At 37.1% G+C, this 18,783-nt stretch overlaps 1 protein-coding gene across 11 annotated transcripts in view; it reads right to left on the reverse strand.

The window, feature by feature from the left end:
- PFDN1 (prefoldin subunit 1) overlaps positions 1–18,783 on the reverse strand; it is a 90,515-nt gene that overhangs the window by 40,062 nt on the left and 31,670 nt on the right. For 9 of the 11 annotated variants that reach the window (XR_015167501.1, XR_015167500.1, XR_015167496.1 and 6 more), the window contains exon 3: positions 9,061–9,145. The exons of the other annotated variants lie outside the window; for them this stretch is intronic. Coding sequence is in view for 1 of the 9 variants with exons in the window: in XM_086411977.1 (XP_086268103.1) it covers positions 9,061–9,145 (85 nt within the window). In the remaining 8 variants the exon portion in view is untranslated. The remainder of the gene's footprint in view (positions 1–9,060; positions 9,146–18,783) is intronic. 11 annotated transcript variants of the gene reach the window in all.

Below are 18,783 nucleotides of genomic sequence, written 5' to 3' on the forward strand. Positions count from 1 at the left end.
TTTACCTGCAAAAATATGATTACAATTTACTTTTTTAAATTAAGATAATGATCTGAATAGAAAGGAAACTGGGTTTTTTTGTTCTGGTCTGCCTCCCTTCATCTTTTCATTTTAAGGGGGCATTTTTGCTTCTAAAGTGGCAATTCAAAAAAAGAACAAGGTTCTAACAATAAATGTAATAGAAGTGACCCTAGATATCTTCTAGTCCAACCTTCTTCTTTTACAGATGAGGACACCGAGGGTTAGAATACAGCAAGGGCTAGAATCCAGGGGTTAGAATATAGCAAGGGCTAGAATCCAGAACTCATAACTCAACAAAAGGCATTTAAATGAGAATTTAATATTTAAATTAGGAATTTAGAGTAACGAATGCTCTACTACAAGTCTAGCTGACTTGGAGATCTCTATTTATACAGGTTCAAATATTAGTTTGGATCTTGTTTTTTTGAGTTAACATATACAGTGTGCTCATTAATACAGGTGTGGCCTGTCCACATTAAGTATTGAACAACTCATTTCTTCTGGCCAGCATCTATTACTTCAGATTAAAGGGGACCTACCATATAAAGACTGATCATAGTAAGAATTTAGTATGTGCTGTGTGTGCAAAGTCACTTTAGTCACATCTGACTCTTTGCAATCCGATGGACTGTAGCCTTCCACACTCCTTTGTCTGTGGGATTTTCCAGGCAAGAATAATGGAGTGGGTTGCCATGGCCTCCTCTCAGGGATCTTCTCAACTCAGGGATCAAACCTGCATCTCATGTCTCCTGTATTGGCAAGATGGTTCTTTACCACTACTGCCACCTGGGAAGTCCCAAAAATCTAGTACAAAGAAAGTATACTGACCAACTTCACCTTACCATCAAGTTACAAGAGCAAGGAGGCATACAAATAACAGAAAACAAAATCCAAATTCTAACTCATCAAAAGAAATAATTCACTAGGCAGCCTGAAAATGAATGGAGGAACTCTCAGGCACGGGAGGGAGGAGGCTAAGGACAAACATTTATGGTTAGACAAAGAAAAGTACAGACCATATAAAGCATACAGCTGCAAAGGCTGAGGTCAACAACCCTCTAAAGCATTCAAAGGAAGAGTCTGGTGTGGTTACGGACAAGTGTTCCACCCTGGGAATGTATCCTAGAAGAAAAGAATAACTGAACCAAGATGCAAAAAGCTTAATTCTGGACTAACTGGAATGCAAAACCTTTTTAAAATTTTAATCACAAAATGAAGACACAGAAATGAACAGATCAAATCAAAGGAGTATGTGTGTAAAATATCTGTAATATGCACTTCACAGACAAACAAAAAATGGTCAATAAAGGGCAAATGTATCTGGACTGGTTACATCTAAGTTCTTACCAGAACTGAAATACTTCTGCTGAGGAAATGAAATACACCACAGACAGTTTACATTTGGGCAAATATTAGCACTTGAATCATATCACATATATATTGACCAAGATACTGATAATATTGATAATAACCAATAAATACTCAACCAGAAAAAGGACCATACATGGGCTTTTTCAGATTCACTCTCCTCTGAAAGCCACAGAGGAGGATCACATAGCTACATTAAGCTACATGTCCTAAAACACCAGGACATGGAGACAGTGTGTATGTGCGTGTAATATATATATACATATAGTTCACTATAACTCTAGCCTTCCAACCATCAGGCCCTTTTAGACTTGAGTCTTAAGTAACTAAAAACTATTTTAAAAACATTCATTTTTATGTATGCTGAGAATGCAAATGAGCTCTACAAAGAGATAAGTATTCATCAGATACACAGATGACACTACCCTTATGGCAGAAAGTGAAGAACTAAAGAGCCTCTTGATGAAAGTGAAAGAGGAGAGTGAAAAAGCTGGCTTAAAACTCAACATTAAAAAAATAAAGATCATGGCATCTAGTCCCATCATTTCATGGCAAATAGATGGGGAAACAATGGAAATAGTGACAGACTTTTTTTGGGCTCCAAAATCACTGCAGATGGTGACTGCAGCCATGAAATTCAAAGACACTTGCTCCTTGGAAGAAAAGCTATGACCAACCTAGACAGCATATTAAAAAGCAGAGACATTACTTTGTCGACAAAGGTCCATCTAGTCAAAGCTATGGTTTTTCCAGTAGTCATGTATGGATGTGAGAGTTGGACTATAAAGAAAGCTGAGTGCCAAAGAATTGATGCTTTTGAACTGTGGTGTTGGAGAAGACTCTTGAGAGTCCCTTGGACTGCAAGGAGATCCACCCAGTCTATCCTAAAGGAAATCAGTCCTGAATATTCATTGGAAGGACTGATGTTGAAGCTGAAACTCCAATACTTTGGCCACGTGATGCAAAGAACTGACCCATGTGAAAAAACCCTGATGCTGGGCAAGACTGAAGGCAGGAAGAGAAGGGGACGACAGAGGATGAGATGGCTGGATGGCATCACTAACTCGATGAACATGAGTTTGAGCAAGCTCCGGGAATTGGTGATGGACAGGGAAGCCTAGCATGCTGCAGTCCATGGGGTCGCAAAGAGTCAGACACAACCGAATGAATGAACTGATTCATATCTGAAATCCCAACATATGGAACAATAAGAGAAGTTTTACCCAAGACTCCCAAATTCAAATCAACATAGAAAAGAGATGATTTGCTAAACTTGCAATTATTTCTTTTTTTAATTTTAAAGATACCAGACATGCTTAGCTATCTAGTTCCTACTGAAGGTGGGTACTCACCAAGCTAACTTTTAGAGCACAGACATTTTATATTTCACTTCTCTCTAGACTCTCAAACTCTCCTGGGATAGAGTAGGAGATGTCTCTGGAAAACAGATCTCCTCAGCAAGAGGCTAAGCGATAAACTATGCAAATATTTTATGAAAACATCTTGTCTTAAGGGTAAAAATGAGCTGTCTGCATGTACCCCAACGTTCACTGCAGCACTACTTAAAACAGCCAGGACATGGAAGCAACTTAAGATGTCCGTCGACAAATGAATGATGGTGGTACATATATTCAAAGGGATATTAGCCATAAAAAAGAACAAATTTGAGGATGAACCTAGAGCCTGTTATGCAGAGTGAACTAAGTCAAAAAGAAAAAGACAAATACCATATATTAATGCATATATATATATATATATGGAATCTAGAAAAATCGTACTGATCAATCAATTTGGGGGGTCACAACAGAGATGCAGACATACAGAACGGACTTGTGGACATGGGGAAGGAGAGGGTGGGATGAACTGACAGAGTTAGCACTGAATCAAATACATTACCATATGTAAAACAACCAGTGGGAATTTGCTCTATGACACAGGGAACTCAACCAAGTTCTTTCTAACAACCAAGACCAGTGGGATAGGATATATGTGGGGAAGGAGGTTCAAGAGGCAGGGGACATATGTATACCAATGGCTGATTCATGTTGATATATGGCAGAAACCAACACAACACTGTAAAGCTATCATTCTCCAATTAAAAATTTTAAAAATGAGCTGTCTGGAAAGATAAATTGTGGTGCAATTATATAACGGACTACATACAGCAATGAAAATGAACAAATCACAATCTCAACATGAACATATCGAATAGTTTACAGACACAATGTTGAGGGAAAGAAGAAAAGCAAAAAATATGGAGATTGATTTTGTTCATATAAAGTTCAAAAACTTTTGAGGGGTACCTACAGAGGTAGTAAAACTTTTTATAAAAGAAAATAAATATCCAGAATTTACAGTTGCCTGGGGGAGGGGGAGAACAGGTGAATGGAAGCGGGTGGCACTCTGGTGTCCTGTCAATGTTTGATTTCCTGACTTGGATGATTGTTACAGGTGACTGCTTTATCATTACTGATTAAACTACATGAATTTTAATACATATTTCTGTAAATGCCATATTTCACTACAAAATAAAGAAATGACGAATTTTTTAATGGATTCTAAACTTTGAGGTATGCAAGCAGATGAACCACTGGGTATAATTCTTGTTTAATATATGTAAAACATTCTGCCACTGGCTTTGCTCTCACCTGCCCTTCTCTCTTCATTGAAAACACAGGTAAGAATCAGTGCTTAACATACAGTAGTGTCCACCTGACATCACCTCCAAAGAGGGTGTCCCATCATACACACAAAGGTACCAGCTCAAAAGTGAAGTATTTAGGGCAAAAACTAAGCATCCATCCAAGTGCCTACCAGTCACCACCCATGCTGTGGAAAAAATGATCCTCCTTAGGCAGAGTGAAATATCCTTAATCATGGGAACTACTCCAAAACATTTTCTCATCAGAGTCTCAGAACTCAGCCAACTGCAGAGTGTCACAGGCACCTCCTATCCACTTTTCTTACCACTAGTCTTTCAACTTGTTTCAGGAACTATCATCTGACCATAATAGCCATTTTTATGGAAGAGTCAGGACTTTCACAGTTTCTCAGATTTTACTTATAGCATGGGCTGGAGAGCTATTTCACAACTCTGGGATTGAAACATTCTGCGTCAGAGTGGTATTATGCAGGGCAGATGTTTTAATTTCCTTATTCTTATTTTTATTGTGTCATTGCTGAGCTAACCTGGGTGGTGGAAGGGTGGGAACCACGTCAGAAAAAGAGAGGAAGGAAAGTGGTCAACCAATATTTGCATGTGCCTAAAATATAAGGTGAATTTTAGACTTTAGGCAGATGAGCCTGAAGCCGTAATTCAATGAGAGAGAACACAGGAGAATGATGGTCAAAATGTATTCAAACACATCACTGAAAGCTTACAGTTATCTCAAGTATTCCAAATACTTGAGAGTCAAAGGCAAAAGGGATCAAAAATTCAGCTCTAGCTCATCTAAATGCTGAATCTAAGTTTTTGCAACTGTAAAAGTCCACAAGCAATTTTGTTGTTGTTTTTTTTTTACCCCCCAAAAGTGAGCAAAAATATAGGATGTATTTTTCACTCTTTAGAAGATATATATCTCTTCAATCCATCAATAAGGTTTTAGGTCACTTTAACTAAAACTGAAATTAAAAAAAAAACAAACAAAAAACAACTCAGGTCTTCCCTGGTGGTCCTGTGGTTAGGAATCTGCCTGCCAGTGCAGGGCACGCAGGTTCAATCCCTGGTTCAGGAAGATGCCATATGCTGCGGGTCAACTAAGCTTGTGGACCACAACTACTGAGCCCACACCCCCAACAAGCCACCACAATGAGAAGGCCCCGCACTGCAACTACACAGTAGCCCCTACTCGCTGCAACAAAAAAAGCCTGCAAGCAGCAACAAAGACCCAGAGCAGCCATAAAAAAAATAAAACTTTTAAAAACTTGTACTTTCCCCAAGAAGGGGATGGCAATCCACTCCAGGATTCTTGCCTGGAAAATCCCACAGACAGAAGAGCCTGGCGGGCTACAGTCCATTGGGTCGCAAAGAGTCGGACACAGCTGAACAAACAACACTACATTACTACTGTATTTTGTGTCTGATACCTCAAAAGTGTCTGTGAGTTTAATGACAGGGTGTCTAATTAAACTCTTAAATCTCAAAAAAATAAAAACTTGTACTTTCTTTATGTAGCAATGCTGTATATTTCAAAAATTATTTTTATACAGACAGATGAGACACATGAAGTCCTAATCAGAAACCCCAATTATATGCATGTCATTTTTAAGAAGTACAATTTTATACTTTCTAATAGCATATACTGTATTGTGTGTTATATACTCAGGCAGCTTCCTTAAAGTTATTTGTTATCAGTATTTTAAAAAAAAATAATGAATTCCCTCAATGACATAAACAACATGGTTACTCTACCATACTAAAGGCATCATTTTATTTTTTCTCTTCAATTGGAGTAGCGTCATTGGTCTGCTAATCACCACGAGGATGAAACTGTGACATTTGCTCCCAGAACCTGATCAATCATCTTTATAAAGGAAAGGTAAAAATCTATACAACACTATCACATTGTGAGTCTGTTATGAAGTCACTTCCTAACCTAACCCAAGAAACTGATTATAGCCTGAAAAACCAACATAGGGGTATTAAAATGTAAAATACTGAATTTTAAAAAGAAAAAGACAGCCTATCTTCCCAAGGTTAACATGGTACTTATTTCTACCCTTCTAGTAGGTAACAGAACTCCCTATCAAGAGGACATGAGAGCAGAGACTCCCCTGGAGGTCCAGTGGGTAAGACTCTGGGCTTCCACTGCAGGGGCCATGGGTCTAATCCCTGGTTGGGGAACTAAGGACTTGAGTGCAACATTATAGTATTCCCACTTTTGCTCCAGAAGAGGAAAAGGGCCAGAAAGTGAGATACCAGGCTAGTTGACAATGTCGGCACAGCATACTAGCGTTATTAAAAGCTAAACAAATTCCAGGTAATCCTTGCACTCATAAGTTAAGGACTAGGGGAAAAAAATATGGAGAGGGCAAAAAGAAACTAAGAATGGAGGTGGAGAAAAGGCAGTCTAAAAAATACTAACGAAGGTGGGCTCTCAGATCAGACCAGCACCTATGCTACATCATGGCTGATCCACAGTGTCATTTATATAGACTACTGGTAGGGGATGCAGAGGCATACCCAGCGAACCACGTCAGAAACTGGAACTCTTGACCCAAACCAAAAACCTTACTTCATAAGGGATGATAGGTGCTAAACGAAGCAGCCTGGCCTTAGTCTGCAGAGTTATTGTATAAATTATGCTTCCTCAACTTAATAGTAAGGTATCTGAGGGTTCAAAATTATTAACAATAATGATAATTATGTTGGACTGGCAAGAAATACTAATGCTCAAAAGAAGAGACTATATTTGAAAGGCAGAGTAATAACTGGAAGACCTTGGGAAAAACTATTTAGAGCTCTGAATCTGTATCAGGCTTCCCAAGTAATAGGAAGTAATATTTGTAATGACTTCAACTGATAATAGTTTATAGGCTCAAATCCTCACATTGTGCTATGAAACTAGAAAAATTAGAACAAGGGGAAAGCACTTAATTTAATACTGAGGAATCAGAAGATGCTTCTCAGAAGTAGCCCTAAACTAAGATCTTAAGGATTAACAGAGTTGGTAGGAAGAAGAAGAGGAAGTTCCCAGACAGAATTACTCTTTTTATAGTTGTTAACAAGCATTTCAAATACCAAAAAGCGAGCTAATCTATTCTATCATCTGACAGATATCAGAATACTCTTACCAGTATTTGAGAGACTCCATGAAAGGAAACTTGGAAAATGAATTTCCTGATATTCACCAGAGCTAAATAGTATGCTAAAATCATCATCTGTGGCAATTTTACACCTTGATGTTTCTTTTTAACTATGAAAGTTAACATATACTTGTTACAATTTATCCAACACAGAGATTATAAGAAAAAAACAATTACAGCCACATCCCATCTAATTTCCTTAGGGTAACTAGTGTTAATTTAATACACACTTACAACAATCATACTCAATGTTCATATACAGACCTTGGCTTTTGTTTGTTTTCATAAAAAGAATTATTTACATATTACTTTGCCACTTATTCATCAGGACAATGTTTAGATATATTTATCAACAATTGCAAAAACACATTTTCTTTTTTTTTTGGTACTCTATATGAAATAGTTTGGTTCAGTTTTTTTTTTTTTTAAGGTATTTTTGTTTGGAAAACTCAACCTAGAAGAGTTGGGCTGACAAAAATGATAAAGTAGGAAATAATAAAAACCTGATTACTACAAGGTAAGTTTTCTTTTTTCTGTTGTTTATTTGTTTTGTTTCACAATACATTTTCTAAGCTACAAAGCCATTATCAAGTCTGCTTAAATTTTTATCAGTAGTCAAACAAAAATAAGCCTAAGTAACCTAAAACACCACATCCTTGCCCAGGCCATGCCAAGTTGGTGTCCTTGAGAAATCCCCAAAAGGCTATAAGGGATGTCTCATCAATTCAGTAAAAGGCTGAGTCAGATTCTGAACCACTGCCTCAAATAGTATTCAAAGAAATTAGATAAAGTGACCTATGAAGTCACTGTATCCACCCCCATCTCAGGAAATCTTGGTCCCCAAAAATAATGACCAATTTTTTGTCCTATCCAACTTTTACTACACAGAGGATAGACCATTCACCAAAGTCCAAGAAAACTATTTCATTAAAGGTTTTAAGGACTTCCCAGGTGCCTTCCCTGAAAGCTCATCTGGTAAAGAATCCACCTGCAATGCAGGAGACCCCAGTTCAATCCCTGTGTTGGGAAGATCTCCTGGAGAAAAAAATGGCAACCCACTCCAGTGTTCCTGGAGAGAGGAGCCGGGCAGGCTACAGTCCATGGGATCACAAAGAGTCAGACACGGAGTCGTACAACTAAACAGCAACAGCAAAGGTTTTAATGTGTAAGAAGATGATAATAATAAACTCCCTATTTTCCAAACACTTATAAAGTTATTTTTCTTACCTATCATCTTTTTCCTTAAGAAAAAAAAGATTGTTTTCTTGACTGGAGCACTATCCTTCAGATAAATAATTAGTTTTCGCTTGGTTGCCATGCCCTCCTTCAGGGAATCCTCCCAATTCAGGGACTGAACCCAGGTCTCCTGCATTGCAGGCAGATTCTTTACTGTCTGAGCCACCAGGGAAGCCCAATTACAGCTTACTACTCACTCTGTCCTTATGTAGAATTACAACATGTAAGAGTCATATATCTAGATTCTTTAACTACTATTATCATTACCCACTCTCACACCCATCTGCCACAATATGTGGTATTCACATACACACTGTGCTTTTATTTTTTAAAAATAAACATGTTCACTCAAAGGAAATGGAAGAAACACATTCAGGTTAACAATATCCTATCCTAAAGTATCCAAAACTCCCTAAAGTTTTAAGAGACTAGTCTTTTTTTTTTTTTTTTTTTGGTCATACACTGCCATAAAAAGACTGCATCATTAGCTCTAGCACAATCAGAAAAAATAAAAACAATGTGACATGACCTTGGTAGGCACACATTTTCATTTCATGTGACAAAATGAGATCATTACTTTTCGCCTAAAAACTGACTACAGCTATCATTATTCACTCAAAACCTACTTACTTCCAATTCTTTAATTTTTTCTTCTGCTATCTTCTGTTTCTCTAACAGCTGATTATGAATCGCCTCCTTGGATTGAAGAATAAACCTAAAAACACAAATGGTTGAAGATTAAGCCACTTGACCACCATGTTTATCAATAACCATATGCCACAAATACTAAACGAAGAAAACCAGAAGGATCATCTCCCAACTCAGAACAAATAAAATGCATTATTATGTTAATATGACCAACTTCCTCACGAAACGTCCTCAGGCTGAAGCCTTCTTGGCTGAGAAGGAATAGAAGTTTAAAAGTAAATTTTGCCTTCAAGAAGGGAATCAGGCTTCAAGGATATTCACAGACAAGAAAAAAAGTAAGGGAGATAAAAATCTATTGCAGGCTAAAAGAAAACTGAACAAACAATAAAAATCCCCCCCCATTTTAATTTTTCAGTTTTCTGTATCAAATTTTATCTAGATATCTTTCAAACAATATTTGTAAATCACAGCTCTTCCTCCAATCTTTAAAAAATTTTCTCTGTAACAGCAGTAACTCATGACCTTTTCAAGTCACAATCAACTACTGTGTTAGGATCAATGCATTAGTGTTTATATGAGTTCCTCACACAAAAAGCACTGTATAAGCCCCAGTATCTTTTACTATATCCAGAGTGTATAATACCTCTGAAAAGCTCAAAAAGCACAAGTGGCAATTTTCAACTTTTTCCATTTTACATCCAGACACATTAGTTACAGAAGATGAGGGAAGAAATATGGGGAACCTTTAAAAATTAATACTAAAACTGTTTTGGGACTTTATGTTCATAAGTCTTGCTGCAGGCAAAGGAAGAACAAACTATTTTTATAGCCTAAAGTAAGTAAACTGAAATATTTCCCTTCCACTGGAAGCAAGGGAAAATCTCAATTACTCAAATCTCTTTTAAGAATTATCCAACTCAGTTATAAAAAATTAAAAAAAAAATAATTACACAGACTGTTTCTTCTCTTTGCATATAACTTAAGAGTTTAGCAAAAAACTAAACATCATCTCTTAAGAACCCATACAAGAAAGCACATTAAGTTAGCAACAGAATGTTTCCTCTACCAAGGGCACAAAAACAACACCGTATCTCACAAAAACAACACTGTATCTAGGTAGGTTCTTACTAAGTGGGTCTGTTATCACAGACAAAAACAACAAAAAAGGACAACTCTAGCTTTGCCCAGACACCTGGGAGGAAACTTTTTTCCTCTCTTCATGAATACACCCTGACACACATATAACACAGTATGGTGTGATTCTTTCTTTCACTCCACAAATTATTAAGCATGTGTCCTGACAAAGACAGTCCAGGAAATTTAATTGATAATCCTAGTCTTCAGTACTAACTTGACCCTTTGCAAAAATCTTATTCATATATTTACTGCAAAGATAGCCCACATTCATGCAAAACAAGGATTACCATGTAATGCTTTGTGTCCAAAATACTCATATTATTAGTCCAAGAGACAGGTGCTATTTCTGATAAGACTACAGTTTACAGAATATTTTTCTCAGAACTAATTATTTAGTGTAGTATTCAAGGAAAAGAGTTCTTTTGAACTGTAGTAAGTCTTGGTGACAACATATAAAAAGTATTACAAATCAAGGCCCGAGTTACCAAATTATGTCATTATACGCACAATTTTACTAACAAAGGCTTTTGGCCAAGGAAATAATTTTCAGAGTAAAATATACATTTTTAAATAGCACTGATTGCTAGCCAGTGAGTAGTATTCTCAAATAATAGGTCATTAGACATTATCTTTATTAGTGTCTGGGAAATTTTCAAAGCTAAGATTAGAGGTCAAGTCATTACTTATGTGGTCTTTAAAAATAAAGTATCTGAACAGATACTAAATCCCTTGAGCAGAAAATAAAATTACTAGAAAGCAAGAACACTCAACAAAAACATGTTTTTCCATGACCATACACCCCTGAGGTATCTATACTGAACTGGGCCAACTCCAAAGGCCAAAGAGATGTCATCAAAGCTGACCAATCTACTTACAAGCCTGAGGACATCTTAGCCTTGAAAATTTTAAACAGGGATGAGTATGGAGTAAATGCAAATGTCTACTTCAAAGAATAATTACATAGACAAAATTCAAAAAAAAATTACAGAAAATTTGGTTTAGTCCTCAATTTTTTTTTTCCTAATTGTATTTTATTTTTAAACTTTACATAATTGTATTAGTTTTGCCAAATATCAAAATGAATCCGCCACAGGTATACATGTGTTTCCCATCCTGAACCCTCCTCCCTCCTCCCTCCCCATACCATCCCTCTGGGTCGTCCCAGTGCACTAGCCCCAAGCATCCAGTATCGTGCATCGAACCTGGACTGGCAACTCGTTTCTTACATGATATTTTACATGTTTCAATGCCATTCTCCCAAATCTTCCCACCCTCTCCCTCTCCCACAGAGTCCATAAGACTGTTCTATACATCAGTGTCTCTTTTGCTGTCTCGTACACCGGGTTATTGTTACCATCTTTCTAAATTCCATATATATGCGTTAGTATACTGTATTTATGTTTTTCCTTCTGGCTTACTTCACTCTGTATAATAGGCTCCAGTTTCATCCACCTCATTAGAACTGATTCAAATGTATTCTTTTTAATGGCTGAGTAATACTCCATTGTGTATATGTACCACAGCTTTCTTATCCATTCATCTGCTGAAGGACATCTAGGTTGCTTCCATGTCCTGGCTATTATAAACAGTGCTGCAATGAACATTGGGGTACACGTGTCTCTTTCCCTTCTGGTTTCCTCAGTGTGTATGCCCAGCAGTGGGATTGCTGGATCATAAGGCAGTTCTAGTTCCAGTTTTTTAAGGAATCTCCACACTGTTCTCCATAGTGGCTGTACTAGTTTGCATTCCCACCAACAGTGTAAGAGGGTTCCCTTTTCTCCACACCCTCTCCAGCATTTATTATTTGCAGACTTTTGGATCGCAGCCATTCTGACTGGTGTGAAATGGTACCTCATAGTGGTTTTGATTTGCATTTCTCTGATAATGAGTGATGTTGAGCATCTTTTCATGTGTTTGTTAGCCATCTGTACGTCTTCTTTGGAGAAATGTCTATTTAGTTCTTTGGCCCATTTTTTGATTGGGTCGTTTATTTTTCTGGAGTTGAGCTGTAGGAGTTGCTTGTATATTTTTGAGATTAGTTGTTTGTCGGTTGTTTCATTTGCTATTATTTTCTCCCATTCTGAAGGCTGTCTTTTCACCTTGCTAATAGTTTCCTTTGATGTGCAGAAGCTTTTAAGGTTAATTAGGTCCCATTTGTTTATTTTTGCTTTTATTTCCAATATTCTGGGAGGTGGGTCATAGAGGATCCTGCTGTGATGTATCTCGGAGAGTGTTTTGCCTATGTTCTCCTCTAGGAGTTTTATAGTTTCTGGTCTTACGTTTAGATCTTTAATCCATTTTGAGTTTATTTTTGTGTATGGTGTTAGAAAGTGGTCTAGTTTCATTCTTTTACAAGTGGTTGACCAGATTTCCCAGCACCACTTGTTAAAGAGATTGTCTTTAATCCATTGTATATTCTTGCCTCCTTTGTCAAAGATAAGGTGTCCATATGTGCGTGGATTTATCTCTGGGCTTTCTATTTTATTCCATTGATCAATATTTCTGTCTTTGTGCCAGTACCATACTGTCTTGATAACTGTGGCTTTGTAGTAGAGCCTGAAGTCAGGTAGGTTGATTCCTCCAGTTCCACTCTTCTTTCTCAAGATCGCTTTGGCTATTCGAGGTTTTTGGTTTTTCCATATAAATTGTGAAATTATTTGTTCTAGCTCTGTGAAGAATACTGTTGGTAGCTTGATAGGGATTGCGTTGAATCTATAAATTGCTTTGGGTAGTATACTCATTTTCATAGTCCTCAATTTTTAAAATGCCAAAGACACATTGTATTGAGGATTGGAAGGAGTCCCCAGAAACATTTGGATTTCTGGGAAAAGTCTTTAGAAAACACCTTTATCTGGTGTCAAAAAGAAAAAAAAAATGAGTTATTAGATGTTACTTTGAAGATAGCTATTCAAAGAAATAGAGGAAAATAACAGAATGGGAAAGACTAGAGATCTCTTCAAGAAAATTAGAGATACCAAGGAAACATTTCATGCAAAGATGGGCTCGATAAAGGACAGAAATGGTATGGACCTAAAAGAAGCAGAAGATATTAAGAAGAGGTGGCAAGAATACACAGAAGAACTATACAAAAAAAGATCTTCATGACCCAGATAATCACGATGGTGTGATCACTCACCTAGAGCCAGACATCCTGGAATGTGAAGTCAAGTGGGCCTTAGAAAGCATCACTACAAACAAAGCTAGTGGAGGTGGGAATTCCAGTTGAGCTATTTCAAATCCTAAAAGATGATGCTGTGAAACTGCTGCACTCAACATGCCAGCAAATTTGGAAAACTCAGCAGTGGCCACAGGACTGGAAGAGGTCAGTCTTCATTCCAATCCCAAAGAAAGGCAATGCCAAAGAATGCTCAAACTACCGCACAATTGCACTCATCTCACATGCTAGTAATGCTCAAAATTCTCCAAGCCAGGCTTCAGCAATACGTGAACCATGAACTTCCAGATGTTCAAGCTGGTTTTAGAAAAGGCAGAGGAACCAGAGATCAAATTGCCAACATCCGCTGGATCATCGAAAAAGCAAAAGAGTTCCAGAAAAACATCTATTTCTGCTTTATTGACTATGCCAAAGCCTTTGACTGTGTGGATCACAATAAACTGTGGAAAACTCTTCAAGAGATGGGAATACCAGACCACCGGATCTGCCTCTTGAGAAACCTATATGCAGGTCAGGAAGCAACAGTTAGAACTGGACATGGAACAACAGACTGGTTCCAAATAGGAAAAGGAGTACGTCAAGGCTGTATATTGTCACCCTGCTTATTTAACGTATATGCAGAGTACATCATGAGAAACGCTGGGCTGGAAGAAGCACAAGCTGGAGTCAAGATTGCTGGGAGAAATATCAATAACCTCAGATATGCAGATGACAACACCCTTATGGCAGAAAGTGAAGAGGAACTAAAAAGCCTCTTGATGAAAGTGAAAGAGGAGAGTGAAAAAGTTGGCTTAAAACTCAGCATTCAGAAAACTAAGATCATGGCATCTGGTCCCATCACTTCATGGGAAATAGATGGGGAAACAGTGGAAACAGTGTCAGACTTTATGTTTTCGGGCTCCAAAATCACTGCAGATGGTGACTGCAGCCATGAAATTAAAAGACGCTTACTCCTTGGAAGGAAAGTTATGACCAACCTAGATAGCATATTCAAAAGCAGAGACATTATTTTGCCAAAAAAGGTCCATCTAGTCAAGGCTATGGTTTTTCCAGTGGTCATGTATGGATGTGAGAGTTAAGAGTATAAAGAAAGCTGAGCGCCGAAGAATTGACGCTTTTGAACTGTGGTGCTGGAGAAGACTCTTGAGAGTCCCCTGGACTGCAAGGAGATCCAACCAGTCCATTCTAAGGAGATCAGTCCTGGGTGTTCTTTGGAAGGACCGATGTTGAAGCTGAAACTCCAATACTTTGGCCACCTCATGGGAAGAGTTGACTCACTGGAAAAGACTCTGATGCTGGGAGGATTGGGGGCAGGAGGAGAAGGGGACGACAAAGAATGAGATGGCTGGAAGACATCACCGACTCGATGGACATGAATTTGGGTGAACTCCGGGAGTTGGTGATGGACAGGGAGGCCTGGTGTGCTGCAATTCATGGGATCGCAAAGAGTCGGACACGACTGAGCGACTGAACTGATGAGTGGTATATAATAAGTATTATGTACACTACTTCTCAAAGTAGAGACTCTCATAGGCATCTTGCCTGATGGTTTATGGAAAGCCAAATGGTAGATACTGTTCTACAGCTCAGAATGTGCTGCAAAGGAAAAATAGAGCATGAAATGAAAATTTATTTTCATATAACAAATGATATATCCAAAATGTACTTATTAATCCTCAGTACTACATAACCTACAATTGTCACTGCTTTGTAAAAAAGCCTCTACATTGGAAATCAATGCCATGTGGCTATGTACGTAATCTACCAATGATGCGTAGCCTGCTGTTTCATTTCCTCATTTATTTGTAACTATGCCATCTGAAAAACATAATTTTACAATGACGTCTGGTTTTATTTGAGAAACATCAGAAGCTGTGTTCTGAACTGCCATGCAGTTTGGTACATAACTTCCGTTTTCTAATGATTCAGCACGTATCCACAGTGTTATTCCCTGCCAAAACACAACCTAGAATCAGTGGCAATGCTGTCTTTTGGCTACACTTGCAAAGTATGGTAACCTGGACACACACTATTCAGAAACAACGATATGCTTATAATAATGTATTTTGTCTGGGTGGGAAATTTTTAGAATATAAAAACATATTTTAGTGGTATTTAAGGAATCCACAAATTATATAGCATAGAAAAAGCTAAATAAGAATGATCGTATCTTATTCCTTTGTCTCATTCCATGATGATGAAATAACTTTGCCTGTGTGCACAAAGGCCTACATGCAAATTTTTTTTATTTCATAGTTTTTTAGCAAAACAAAAACAAACAACAACCTAAATCCCTTAGTAAAAATGCAATTAAATTACTCAGCCTTTCACAACTCTCCACATTGTAAAAGCCTGAGTAAGACTTCTATTATTGGCATCTTGTAGAGCAGACATCCAGGACAAAGAAAAAAAAATTTTTTTAACATTTTGCTGAGCAACCACAAATATTCCACAATGTGGAGAAAAGGGAACCCTCGTGCACTGTTGGTGGGAATGTAAATTGGTGCAGTCACTACAGAAAACAGTATAGAGATACCTCAAAAAATTAAATATAGAACTATCCTATGATCCAGCAATTCCACTCCTGAATATTTATAGGAAGAAAATGGAAACACAAATTAGAAAAGATATATTCACCCATATGTTCATTGCATCGTTATTTGTAATAGGATATGGAAGGAACCTAAGTGTCCATCAATAGATGAATGGATAAAAGACATAAGATATATACATATATATACATACATAAATATATGATGAAATATTACTCAGCCATAAGAAGAATAAAATCTTCCCATATGTGAAATTAGTCAAAGGAAGACAAATACCCTATGATTTCACTTATACGTGGAATCTAAAAAACAAATTAACAAACTTAGCAAAAAAGAAACACTGATGTAGATACAGAGAACTAACAGGCAACCACCAGAGAGGAGGGGCAAGGGGAAGAAACAGGTGAGGGAAATAATGAGGAACAAAATTCCAGGTGCAAAATAAATGAGTCAAAGGTATAAAATGTACAGCATGGGGGGTCACACTCAACAACATCTTTCTGTGGTGACATATCACAACTAGATTTGCCATGGTGATCATTTTGAAATGTACAGAAATATCAAATCACTATGATGTATAACAGGAACTAACATAACATTTTAGGTCAATTATACTTTAAAAACACACTAACTCATAGAAAAAGAAATCAGATTTGTAGTTATGAGAAGCAGGGAGTGAGGGAAGGGGAATTGGATAAAGGCAGTCAAAAGGTACAAACTCCCTCTAAGACAAGTAAGTACTAGAGATGCAGTGTTTAACATAGTAAATATAATTAACATTACTGTATGTTATATATCAAGTTGTAGAGTAAGTCCTAAGAGTTCTCATCACAAAGAAAAAATATTTTTCTCTATTCTTTAATTGTATCTATGAGATAAATGTTCACTAAACTTAGGTGACAAACATTTCATAATGTATGTAAGCCAAATCATTAAGCTGTACACCTTAAACATACACAATGCTTTTTTGTCAATTACATCTCATTAAAACAGAATAAAAAAAGAAATACAGAGGGCCAAAATGAAGTGAAATGTGGACATGAATTTGAGCCAACTCCAGGAGATAGTGAAGGACAGGGAAGCCTGGTGTGCTGCAATCCATGGGGTCACAAAGAGTTGAACACAACTTTGCAACTGAACAACTCAAGAAGAAAGCAATAAACTGGTTTTCACCTTGAGCATCCAAACTGTCAAAGAAACAGGATTTAAAACAGAAGATAAAATCTAGGCACCATCCAAAGTAAGGAGTTATTAAGATAATCCTGAATTAAAGGATTCCACCCTCAGTCTAGGGAGGGGGGAAAAAAAACTTGTCTCTCAGTATGTAAAATAAAAGAAACTCGTCTATCCATACCATGGTATTGAGTAAAATGAAAAAAAAAAAAAGTCCCCTAAGAATTTGTAACCCTAAGCTGACTTCCTCATGGGCTGTGGTCCAAATCCAACCTATCAGGGAATTACCTGGAAGTCGGTGGTTAAGACTCCACACTTTCACTACTAAGCATGCAGGTTCAATCTCTGGTCAAGGAACTAAGATTCCATAAGCTGTGCAGGGTGGCCGAAAATAAAACACGAAAATAATTAAAACAAACAAACAAACAAAAAAACCTACTATATACGGTCCAGAAAATTTCACTCACAGAATTTAATTTACAGTGTTCCTACTCACATAAATGGCAAAGGTCTAGTAAACGCGAAGATGGGTTAAGAAAAATTAATCAAACTGAAACACAAAGAGGAAAAAATGGCATGAAAACCAATAAAGCAAAAACAGGATATAGCAAGCAAGAGATAATAATTAAGCTGCCTAACATATGTGTTGGAGAAGGAAATGGCAACCCACTCCAGTATTCTTGCCAGGATCCCACGGACAGAGGAGCCTGGCGGGCTACAGTCCATGGAGTCGCAAAGAGTTGGACACGACTGAGCAACTAACACACAACATATGTGTAATTAGAGACCCAAAAATAGAAGAAGAAAATTAGAGAAATATTTGAAGAAATAATGGACAAAAATTTTCTAAAACAAATGAAAAAAAAGAAGCCAAATCACAGTTCCAAGACACTCAGAGAAAGCCAGACAAAAATAAATACAACAGAACAAAATTACATGTAACATAATCAAACTATTGAGAACTAGAAAGAAAACTTTGAAGGCAGAAAATGACACATTGCATTAAAAGAAACAATGGTAAGAGTTACATCAAATTTCTTGCCACAAATTATGCAAGGAAGAAGACAATGGAATGACATTTTCAATGTACTAAAAGACAAAAGCTATTAATCAGCATTACACACACATTGAACATATCTTTCAAAAATGAAGGGGAAATTCAAACTAACACACTCAGAGAACTTATTCTAGCAAACATAAACAAGAAATTTCATAAGTAGTTGTTCCAGCAGGAGTATGATAACATATGTCAACTTACAAAGAAATGAAAAGCACTAAAAATATTACAAATTAAGATAAATTTACTGCTCCATGTTATGTGCCAGCCTGGACGGGAATGGGGTTTAGGAGAGAATGGATATGTGTATATGTATAACTGAGTCCCTTTGCTGTTCACCTGAAACTACCACAACACTGTTAAAATCAACTATACCCCAAGACAAAATAAAAAGTTTAAAGTTTAGAATTAAAACAACAAAAAAGATGTAAATATAAAACACATGTTTTTATCATTGTTAATGATTTTAAAAATAGTTCACTGTCTAAAACATGGGTTGACAAACTACTGCTTGCAGGCTGAATTGGTCACACTCATTTGTTTACAGAATGTCTATGGTTGTGTTCTCCCAACAATGGCAGGTAAGAGAGCTGAGACAGGAATTATACAGT

Source organism: Bos grunniens, chromosome 7 (assembly GCF_055505025.1).
Source record: "Bos grunniens cultivar Pamir isolate PY7600 chromosome 7, Bosgru_T2T1.0, whole genome shotgun sequence".
Classification (NCBI taxonomy): Eukaryota; Metazoa; Chordata; class Mammalia; order Artiodactyla; family Bovidae; genus Bos; species Bos grunniens.